Consider the following 12016-nt stretch of genomic DNA (forward strand, 5'->3'; position numbering starts at 1 on the left):
CTTCATCACTGGTCCTCCCAGGGCAGCCCTCTGCCCGGCAGCCGCCTGCGTCTAAGGGCCCAAGGCCAAGGGCAGCTCCAACAGAGGCGACTCCAAGTGGTGTCAGCAGGTGTCTGCAGGGGAAGCCAGTGGCCAGCCGTCAACCAGCAACTACAAGGACCAGTAAGGTAGGGTGGCTGGGGCTGGGGAGAGGTACAACTTTACCTTAGATACCTGACCACTAGGCAAAACCTATCGATCAATGTAATTACCGCCCATTGCCCCAAACTGCATTGATAGCAAGGCCTCCGTGCCCAAATTGCATTAGGTCTGATCCCAAACTACACTGTTAGCCCTTTCTCCCACTATACAGGTGTCTCAAACTTAGCAGGGCCTCCGTGCACAAGTAGCATTGTGTAATCCCAAACTGCAATGATAGACCGCTTAGGGAGACGAACAGTAAGAAGAGCCACCGATAACACCCAGCTTGATAACCCTTACCACCCCCCTTCGCCTCCTAGGACAGCGACTGAACGAGCGGTCAACTCCAGCCGGAATACCACCCATAGACGGAGCCAGACTAGTAGCGGACACCCCCTCACCAGCCACTACACCACAAGACAACTGGTCCAAAGCAGGACCAACTGGACGTAACCAAACAAGGACTAGACAATTCTCAATCCTACAATGCCGCGCAAACAACCAATTCCGAGGAAAAGACAAAGACGAGGAAACAAACACGCCAGAACAGCAACCTAGAACAACCATAGACTGGACCGCCACAGACAGGAACCCAAACTGAAGGAACTCAGAGAAGGAACAAGTTACTTACCTGTAACTGTTCTCCAGCATGGGTCTGGCATGGATTCACATGCTCATGAATATTCCCCGTCGTCAGGCTGGGAATCCTCGGTAAAGAAAAAACCAGTATCAGTTTGGTTTCTGATCTGTCTTTCGTAGTGGTAACCAATCACTGGTCTCTGCGTCATACTGACCACAGCCAATGACTGCCCTCTACCTAAGCCCCGCCTCTGGCAGCCATCTTCAGATTTGGAAGCATGTGAAGTGGCAGTATGACCAAGTGAAGAGCCGCAGAGGGGTAGGCGGGAGGGTTCGCATGTGAATCCATGCCAGACCCATGCTGGAGAACAACAGTTACAGGTAAGTAACTTGTTCCTTCTCCAGCATGGGGTCTGGCATGGATTCACATGCTCATGAATAAAGAATACATAGCAGTACACACATGCACAACCATGGGAGGTGACAAAGGCTCAACATTAAGCATTACATCAAACTCAACATTAAGCATCTTACCTCCTCACCAGGCTCACCTTAGGCGAACAGGTTGCGCAGCACTGCTTGGCCGACCCTGGACTCCTCCCTGGAATCCCGATCGACGCAGTAGAATTTCGTGAAGGTGTGCGTCGACCTCCACGTAGCAGCCCTGCAGATGTCCAGCAGGGGCACACCAGATAGGAACGCCGTGGTAGCTGCGATCGCTCTGGTGGAATGGGCTCTCGGACGGCCAGGCAGCGGTCGGTTTGCCAACCGATGACAGTAAATGATACAGCCGGAGAGCCATCTGGAAATGGAAGCCTTCGAGAGAGCCTTCCCCTGTTTGACAGGTCCAAAGTTCACAAAGAGTTTTGACGTCTTCTGAAAACACTTTGTGCGGTCCACGTAGAACTTCAGCGCTCTAGCCACATCCAGCGAGTGCAAAGTCCTCTCAGCCGGCGACGGGAAGAAAACCGGCAACACCAAGGGTTCGTTGAGGAGGAAGTCAGACGGCACCTTGGGCATAAAGGAGGGGTGCGTCCTGAGCACTACCCTCGTGTCGTGAAAAGTCAAGTACGGGGCCTTGCAGGAAAGGGCCTGGATCTCTCCCACCCGTCGTGCGGAGGTGATGGCCACAAGAAACGCTGTTTTCCACGACAGGAACTTCAACGGGGCCGAGTGCAGAGGCTCAAACGGAGGTCCCATGAGCTTGGTCAGCACCACGTTGAGCTCCCACGCCGGGGCCGGAGCCTTCACCGGCAGGAACGATCTGAACAGTCCCTTCATGAACTCTTTCACCAGACAATGAGACCACAAGGACGTCCGCCCCGTGTTTCTGGTGTATCGGGAGATCGCAGCAAGATGAATCTTGATGGACACGTGCGCCAGTCCAGCTTTGGCCAGCGTCAATAGGTACGGCAGTACTTGGGGAGCCGTAATCCGTAGAGGGTTAATCTTCGTGCGTGGCACCAGACAGAGAACCTCTTCCATTTGTGTCCGTAGCATTTAAGAGTCGAGGACGCCCTGGCCTTTGCAAGAACCTCTCTGCAGTCGGCCGGTATGTCGTATCCTCCAAACTCTAGCGCTGCAGGAGCCAGGCCTGCAAGTTCAGTGACTTCGGGTCGTGGTGGAGGATGGCGCCTCGTTCCCTGGAGAGCAGATCCGCGTCTACTGGCAGCTTGATTGACGGGGACGCTGACAAGTCCAGAAGGTTCGGGAACCATATCTGCCTCGGCCACGCAGGTGCGACGAGGATCATCCTGCACCGTGACCTCTTGAGCTGGTTGATGAGCCGGATCAGCAGTGGCAATGGAGGGAACGCGTATAGGAACAGGCCCACCCAGGGGAACGAGAAAGCATTGCCCATGCTCCTCGGCTGGGGAAACCTGCTGGCGAACCTCCGGCATTTAGAGTTCGTCGCCGTCGCGAACAGATCTATCTGGGGTGTGCCCCACCGTCAGAAGAGGCGGTCCACTAGATCCTGCCGTAGTTCCCACTCGTGGCACGAGCGCAGCTCCCTGCTGAGTGAGTCGGTGATGGTGTTTTTTATCCCTGCCAGATGAAACTGCACCAGAAACATCCTTTGGGCGACGGCCCAATGCCACAGGTCCTGCGCCTCCTTGGACAGTGCTGGGGACCTGGTTCCGCCCTGTTTCCTGATGTAAAACATGGTGGTTGTGTTGTCGGTGAAGATCCTCACCACCTTGCCCTTGAAAGACGGAAGGACCCGAGGGCCCAAAACACTGCATGGAGCTCCAGGACGTTGATATGGAGGGACTTCTCCGTCGGGAGCCAAAGGCCTCTCGCGTGCAGATTTCCGGTGTGCGCTCCCCACCCTTCCAGGGAGGCATCCGTGGTCACTGTCTCCTGGTGGCCTGGGGCCTGGAAGTCCATGCCCGCCGTCAGATGCGCGCGGGTGCCCCACCACCGGATCGCTCTTCGGAAACTCTCGTCGAGTGTGATCCTCTCCTCGAAGCTGCCCGTCGTCTGGATCCAGCGCGCGTCCAGGAACTCCTGCAACTGGCGCATCCGGAGCCTGCACAGGGGAACGAGGTAGATGCAAGAAGACATCATTCCGAGGAGGGACTTGATGGACCTCACCTTGGCCGCGTCGGAAACCAACATCCGCTGTACCTTGCCCAGAATGGCCCTGGTCCTTTCCTCCGACGGGGAGGCTAGAAGGGACACTGTCGAGCTTCGCTCCCAGAAACAGTGCGTCTTGCGCGGGCACCAGGTGGGACTTGGCGTAGTTCACAGAGAATCCAGGTCCGTGAGAAGTTGGATGGTCCTTGCCGTGTGCTCCACGGCGAGCTCCCTCGTCTTGGCTCGGATGAGCCAATCGTCCAGGTAGGGGTAGACGCGGATCCCCTCTCGGCGCAGCTGCGCCGCCACCAGTGCGAGGCACTTGGTGAATACCCTGGGTGCCGACCGTAGTCCGAAGGGAAGGGCTCTGAACTGATAGTGACGCCCTTGGACCACGAATCTGAGAAACTTTCGGTGCCCCTTTAGGATGGGAATATGGAAGTAGGCATCCTCCAAATCCAACGACGACAGGAAGTCGCCCTCCTCCAGCTGACCCAGGACGTGCTGGAGGGTGACCATCCGGAACTTCTGTGCCTTGATGAACTTGTTCAGTCGTCGTAGGTCTAGGATGGGGCGCCATCCTCCCGTCTTCTTCACGAGGAAGTATCATGAGTAAACTCCGGAGCCCCGAAGCCTCTTTGGGGCGAGTTCGATGGCACCCTTCCTGAGCATCGCCTTTACCTCCAAGAGAAGCTGAGGGACGTGAAGTTCCTTCCTGGCCACAGGGGGGACACGCGGGCATCTTCTTTGAAACTCTAGCGCGTGGCCCTGGGCTAGGGCGTCCAGCACCCAACGGTCGGTGGAGATGGACTCCCACACGCTGACGAAGCTCGCAAGCCGGTCTAACACCGGGGTGCTTCGGTGGGGGCCCGACCCCACGGCCGGTTCAGTCCTGTTTCGACGAGGCTTTGCCGCCTTGACCTCCTTAGCGACGACGGCGGGGTCCGCCTGACTTGCCTCGTCCCCTGTAAGCTTCCTGCGACGACGAACGGGCCGCTTGACGGTAGGTGGAAAATCCGCCGCCGGAACCTTTGGAGGCGCCCTTGCCTCCGCCGCTCCGAAAGGGCGGCCGCCGTTGCTGGAGAACCCCGAGAGCCCGGGCCGTCTCCGTGTCCGCTTTGATGGCTTGAAGGGAATCGTCCACTGTTTTCCCAAACAGGTTGTTTCCATCTAACGGCATGTCCAAGACTCTGGTCTGTACGTCTTGACGGAAGTCAGTAGCCTTGAGCCATCCACGCAGCCTAAGGCACACGCCGTTGCCCAACTGACTAAAACCAGTGTCGGCGATGTCTGTCGCAATCGTGATGGCGTGGTCCGACGCCACCTCACCTTCCTGCAAGATCTCTAGGGCATCCGCCCTCTTGTCGTCCGGTAGGAAGGCCAGCAGGGGGGCCAGTTTGTACCACAGCTCCCTGTCGTAGCGGGCTACGGTAGCCAAGGCGTTGGCCGCCTTAATCGTCGTCGCTGAAGACGAGATGACCCTGCGCCCCATCGTATCCAATTTCTTTCCCTCGCTGTCCGGCGGGGAAGTCGACGTGGAGGCCGCACCCCCCCCCCGCTTTCTTCCTGGCCGCCGCAGAGACGTCGGAGTCCGGGGAAGGATGTGCCCGGAAGCCCAAGGGGGCCAGGGGCCGGGACCCGGTACTTCTTCTCGTACCGGTCTCTTCTAGCCGGCGTCGTGGATGGGTTCTTGAGGAGGGCGAGGCCCTCATCCCAAATATCATCCAGTAGAGGTACTGCGAGGACCGTCTTCCTCTTGGCCTCGCGCCGTTGACAAAGGAAACCTTCCTTCTCCTCAGGGCAGAGCTGGAAGAGCTCGGATGCCCTGGCGATCATGGAGTGAAATGATCCAATCTCGTCAGGCGGGGAAGCCTGGGTGGGAGGTGACGGCAGAGCCTCGTCGTACACCTCGTCGGGGCCGTGTCAGTCCCCGTATCATCCCCTCGAGTCGTGGACGGGGAGGAGGGCTGAACGGGGCGCGATGGCTGAAAAGGAGGTGGAGGGTGAATCCTTTTCTTGGGGGAGGGCTGCCAGAAGGGCCTGGTTCCGGGTCCCCCGACGGGAGTGGTTCCTCCGCTGGTGGTAACGGCAGTCTCGTCCTTATCTGAGCATAAGGACTGTATAGCCAACAAAATGGCCGCCGAGTTGTCTTGCGGCGCTGGCAGAGGGGAGTCCGACGGGTGGTCAGGGGCCCCGTCGACACCCTCGACGATATCGTTGTCTCCTGCGTCGGGATCCCTCCCAAAGGGCTGGTCTTCCACGCCAACGCTGTGGCTTAAGACCTCGATCAGCTCTTCCTCAGAGGTTGAGGCCGAATCCACGACGACCTCCTGCCCCCCCTTTTTCTTCTCCGCCGGAGGTTTCACGGGGGTCCTGTCGATGGGAATAAAAGAAGACTCCCTCCGCGGTGGCAGGGATACTCTGAGCCCCGAGGTCGCCACCACTGGTGTAGCCTCCATAGGCTGAGCCAGGGCCGCCGCGACTGTCTCGATAGAGGCCTTGGCCGGATGGATTAAGGCTTTCACCACCTTAGGTGCGCTCACCGCCTTCTCCTTGAGGGGGGGGGGGGGGAACACTGCCTTGCTCCCCCTCCGATGGGGCCTTCGAGCTCGACCGGGGCCTCTCCAGGAGCTTCGCCGGGTGCTCGGCCTTCCTCTTACCTTAACCAGAGCGTTGGCTCGTGGTTGATGGTGCCGGGGAGGATGCGCCCTGCCTGGCGCCCGTAGAGCCCGACCGCTCGGCGCTCCCGGTGCCAGCGGACTCGCGGTGCTTGGCCTTGTGTTGGACCCCCGTCGCCGGGGCGTCCTCAAAGGTCTTAGAAGACCGCTCGGATTTCTTCCTCTTCTCGCCGGACGGGCTCTTCCCTTCCAGCCAGTTGGCGAGACGTTGATGGCGGTCCTTCATGGTCCGCTCCGACATGTTGCCGCAAAACGCACAGTCCTTCTCCACGTGCGTCTTGTCCTCATGTAGGCAGTAAAGACAAAAGGAGTGTTTGTCTTCCTTAAAGACATTCTGCAGCTGGCATCCAGGGCAGACCCTGAACAGCTTTCCGGGCGTCGAGCTTTCCTTCTCCTGGGCCATGTCCGAGATGGGCCTGAGAAACTTCTGAAGTCCTCCAAAAGCGTAGCTCGACGAAATCTTCACCCTTGAGGGGCGTAGACGAATCCGACACGGGTCCCCGTTGATCGGATGGAGAGTCGGTGGAGCTTGAGGCTCTTTTGACCGAAAAAACAAATTTTTTGAAAAAAAACGTGAAAAAAATAGCACCAACGCTCGAGAGCAATATCACGAGGATCCCAACACATGAACGTGCGGTAAAAATCTGAAGATGGCTGCCAGAGGCGGAGCTTAAGTAGAGGGCAGTCATTGGCTGTGGTCAGTATGACGCAGAGATTAGTGATTGGTTACTACTACGAAATACAGATCAAAAACGAAACTGATACTGGTTTTTACTTTACCGAGGATTCCCAGCCTGACGACGGGGAATATTCATGAGCATGTGAATCCATGCCAGACCCCATGCTGGAGAATGTGAGCTTTTAAGGGTGTTACACAAAGGTCTACAACAAGTATTCAGATAGACACCTATACTCAAGGTTTCTTGGTAAAAACACTTAATTTATTACACAATCGTTTATAAAGCATTCACTAAATGAAGCAACCAATATCAAACAAAAAAGATACTACAATATAGATTACTAAGCAGTTGAGCTCCCTTGAAGTAGGAGCAAAAAGGCATAAGTTGATAAAACGAATTACAGTTACTTCAAAACAGTGCAAATAGTTTGAGTTCACCAGAGGAGTTGTTTCAATGCAATAGGTAGGCCAAAGTCAATGGGCTAGTGTCTTGTATAAGTAAAAACGGTTCTGGTAGTTCTTTGCCACGGTTCTTAGAAGTATTTCACAGAAGAAAATGTCGGTTCACAAGCTGACTAGGCCCGCAAGTTGCCAAAGTTCGACAAACTTTTGCAGTGAGAGGTAAGTTCTCTCGGTCGGGTTTTCACACTACCTTATACTGAAGAAAAAGATGCAGCTGAAGACTTTGTTCCTGGCAGTTCCAGCAGATCTCGCTGTTCCTGAGCCTCAGTCGTGGGGGACAAGAGGGGGGACGTCGGGGGACTCCTGCACTGCACAGGAACGGGTCACAAAGCTGGCAAATCTTCGATTACGGTTGCTGTTCTTCAAGCACACAAGCTGGTGTTCTTCTCACTGGTTAATCCTAACCAGATCTGAGAATGGTATCCGGGTGGCTTACGAGTCGATTGGTCCTACCAACTCCAAGGAAAAAGTCGTCCTTGAAGGGGCTCGTCTGTCGAGGTGAACTTGGCGATTCGGACCTGCAGCAGGGATCAACCGGGCAAACCAACTGTCCAGTAGTTGCAGCAGCTGTCCTCTTCCAGCTCATCTTCGGTTCTTTCGTTCCAGTGGTCGACTCTGCCTTTCAGTCCAAGTGACTCGCCTTTTAAACAGTTTTCTCCATTCCAGCCTAGCTGCCACTCATCCAGCAGGTTGGCTGTCCTTGCTGGACTGTCAGCCAGCCAATTATGCCAGAGTGCATTTGGGTCTCCTAGGCGACTAAGCACAGGGAGTTTCAAGGCACCTCCCTCACTTCCTGCCCACCCAAGACACTCTTGCGCCAGAGGCGGTCTCCAGTACTGAAGTCCGCCAAAGGCGATGAAACAAAGGGACCAAACCTGGTTTGGTGAACAGAGACAAACCCTAGAAGGAACTTTCCAAAAAGAAATCGCCAAAAAAGAAAGACCAGGTCCTGTTTAAACAAAGGTGGCTCAGGCGCCATTTTGAAAAACATGGCCCCCGCGATTTTTAGCTACCGGTGTTCGCGGTCGGGAATAATCATGGTAGTTCGTTGTAAAACCACTGCCACCAGCCATTTCGATAGGAAAGGCTAGCATTTGACTGGCACATGAGTATCTAGACACAAGGGATACTAAGTAACCCCTCCAGCACTCTATTGTAATATAGTGTGTGCTGGATCTAGGAATTTAAAAAGACTAGTAAAGTCAATGTAACCTTACATTCTCTGGGGAACAGTAGTTTATCCAAGAGAAGGTATTTAAACCTTGGGAAAGCCTGAAAAGGTTTTCCTGTGCCACTGCACTGAGGGTGCTTTGTGACACATGAAAAGATGCCGCCTATGGAGTTGTCTAACACTCCATAACCAAAGAAAACACAAGAGTAAAACACAGATTTAAACTTTCAAAGTCCCAAAGTTTAGCAAAAGAGCGGGAGGGCTCTAAGGTGGGAGGAATTGGCATATTGATAAAAATTCTCCCCAACATCCCCCTTCACCCGACTAATCCTAGCTGCCCGCCTTCTTGTTTTACAGATCCGCCAGAGCACCTGGGGACCAACTCCGTTGGTGACGGTGCGCTATATAAATACATTAACATGTCTTTCCTAAACACTACTTCAAAAAGATTTGTTTTTTTAAAAAAAATCTCAAGTCACATTTATAGTAACAAACAAAAGTACAAGCACTCTTCCAAGCTCAGGCTGAGGCTCCAATACGAAAAGTGGATGGATGGGGGCAGCACAATCTGATTTGATCAAGAACCATAGCAAGGGATGTGGGGGGTTGGGAGTCTTCAAAATAGGTGTGCAGACATCCCAGAAAGCCAACTGTGAACAACCAATTACCACATGGCTTTTAAGGACCTAGGGGATACTTCAAACCCCAATGGATGCCGAGGAGGTTGCAGACACAAGGTCTACTCTTGGGATTGAGTCCGGCCACATTTTCTCACTGTTGACAGTCCAAAGAAAAGCCCAATACTTCAGGATAGTAGCCTGTAGCTGGAGGACAGGTGACCTCCACATTGATCACATTCACTTTTGGCTTCTCTCCATGCAAGGATCCTGCCCAGAGGTACTCAAGCCACTACGGAGTTTAAATCCTTAAGGTTTGCGATAGCCATGGGAGCCTAGGTGAATTCCCCAGTCTACCTCTTCAGGTACACACAACCAGTGAATGGACGCACTAGCCCCTATACTTAACCATGGTTATCAATTGCATTACTCAGCCTAAAATGTTGGAAAGTCATAATATTTAACTATTTAAAAAATAATTAATACAGCAACCTACATTACTCAGCAAAATCTCACCTTGTCTGCCAAAGCAGAGAAATTCCTCAAAGACAGTTTCATGTGTGAATTCAGGTCGATAATAGATGACACCATAGGCAACAGACTTCTTTTCAATGTGTTCTCCAAATTGGTCTTATGCTCAATCTACAAAGGAAAATAGTCTAAATTATGAATGTGTTTGCACAGGTAACAAATGTAAGGTCATCTTACCAAGGAAGTTGTGCTTTCATGCTTATGTACAAATGTGAAGACCTGCATTGCAATTCAAGAAACAATCATTCATACAATAGGCATTTTGATTTTCATATTTATCATAAATCCTCCTGACCTGTGTTGACACCAGAACTTTTTGCTTGGACATGGTAATTGTTTTTCTGTGTCCCTAGATGAGTGGGAATATTATCCCCCTCCAGCCTAGTCTTTTACTCTTTCTGGGCGACCTTTCTATATCTCTCCATAGTGTTTGTATGGATTTATAGTTACCTATAGCTTCTGGGGTTCGGCTGGGTTGCCCCTTTGGGCTTCCCTTTATAATTTCTCTCATCTCCTGGGCGAACTACTGTTCCCAAGTAGTAAAGTGGGATCCCCATCACCTTTACAGTTTATATAGTGAGCCAGCAAGCCCGACCTAATGTGGTGTGCTGGGGGATACAATGTATCCCCTTTTCTCACTTAACTGGTAACATTTGTTTACTACTTGAATCGCTGGTGGCAATGAAATCAGGAACAAGTTACTTACGTGTAACTGTTCTCCAGCATGGATTCACATGCTTATGAATATTCTGTCGGGATGGGAATCCTCGGTAAATAAAAACGCAGTTTCAGTTTAATTTCTGAACCGTCTTTCTCCCAAAAACCAATCACTGAGCTCTGGGTCATACTGCCCCCAGCCAATGACTGCCCTCTACCTAAGCCCCTCTGGCAGCCATCTTCAGATTTGGTAGCACATAAAGTGGCAGTAGGATCAGAGAAGAGCCGCAGAGGAGTAGGCGGGAGGGTTCGCATGTGAATCCATGCCAAACCCATGCTGGAGAACAGCAGTTACAGGTAAGTAACTTGTTCCTTCTCCAGCATGGGGTATGGCATGGATTCACATGCTCAAGAATAAAGAATACATAGCAGTACACACATGCACAACCACAGGAGGTGGCAAAGGCTCAACATAAGCATCTCTTACCTCCTCACCAGGCCCACCTTCAAGCGAAAAGGTTGAGCAGCACTGCTTGCCCGACTCTTTACTCCTCCCTGTAATCCCTGTCTACAATAGGATCGCGTGAAGGTGTGTCGACCTCCACGTAACAGCCCTGCAGATGTCCAGCAGGTGCACACCAGACAAGAAAGCCATAGTTGCAGCGATCGCTCTGGTCAAATGGGCTCTCAGACCACTCGGTGTCGTTAAAAGTTAAGCAAGGTGGCTTACAGGACAGGGCCTGAATCTCTACCACTCGCCGTGCAGAGGTGATGGCAAAGAGGAACGCTGTCTTCCAAGAACTTCATTGGAACGGTCTACATAGGTTCGAATGGAGGGCCCATGAGCCTAGTCAGTACCACAATGAGTTCCCATGCTGGGGCTGGAGCCTTCACCGGCGGGAACGAACAGACCAGTCCTTTGACAAACTCCTTAACCAGACGGTGTGACCATAACGACGACCATTACGGAGATTGCGTGTAGCAGGAGATGGCTGCCAGATGAACTTTGATGGAGGCATGGGCCAGTCCTGCTTTGCCCAACAACCGTAAATACGGCAGCACCTGCCGAGCCATGACTCAGAGGGTCTATCTTCTGTGCACAGCACCACACAGCGAACCTCGTGGATTTATGTCCGTAACATTAGTAGACTATGCTATGGCCTTGGCAAGCACCTCCTTGCAGTCTGCTGGGAGATCATAACCCCCCCCGAAATCTTACGCTGCATGAGCCAGGCCTTCAGGTTCAGCTATCCTGGGTCGTGGTGCAAAATTGCACCTCCTTCCCTGGCGAGATCATCATTTAACACCTGAAGCTTGACTGGAGGGGACGCCGTCATGTCTAGAAGGTCCAGGAAACAGATCTGCCTTTGCCACGCTGACGAGGATCATCCTGCACCGGGACCGTCGGAGTTCATTAACGAGACGAAGAAGCTACTGCAATGGAGGGAACGCATACAGAAACAGGTCATCCCAGGGGAATGAGAATGCGTCCCCCATGTTTCCTGGCTGGGTAAACGTGCTGGTGAACCTCCGACACCTGGTGTTCGTCGCCGTAGCAAATAGATCAATCTGGGGATTGCCCCAGCTGTGGAAAAGTTGATCCACTTGATCCTGCTGAAGCTCTCACTCGTGGCAAGAGCGCAGCTCCATGCTGAGTGAGTCAGTGACTGTTCTTCACTCCTGCCAGATGAAACGGGATGAGGAACATCCCACCGGGGATCTGGTGCCCCCCTGCTTTCTGATGTAAGACATTGTGGTGGTGTTGTCCGTGAAGACCTGCACCACCTTGCCGTTGAGGGACGCAAGGAAAGACTTCAGGGCTCAAAACACTGCTCGCAGCGCCAACACTATGTGCAACGTTTTTGCCTCCAATAGCCACAGGCCT

The 12016-nt window shown here is 53.2% G+C and overlaps 1 protein-coding gene across 1 annotated transcript in view; it reads right to left on the reverse strand.

Moving 5' to 3' along the window:
• Window positions 1–12016, reverse strand: part of KIF11 (kinesin family member 11) — a 705022-nt gene that overhangs the window by 290727 nt on the left and 402279 nt on the right. Inside the window, exon 16 of the mRNA XM_069611368.1 lies at window positions 9460–9585. Coding sequence (XP_069467469.1) covers window positions 9460–9585 — 126 coding nt within the window. The remainder of the gene's footprint in view (window positions 1–9459; window positions 9586–12016) is intronic.

The sequence above is a fragment of the Ambystoma mexicanum genome, chromosome 8 (assembly GCF_040938575.1).
Source record: "Ambystoma mexicanum isolate Mex_15411 chromosome 8, UKY_AmexF1_1, whole genome shotgun sequence".
NCBI lineage: Eukaryota > Metazoa > Chordata > Amphibia > Caudata > Ambystomatidae > Ambystoma > Ambystoma mexicanum.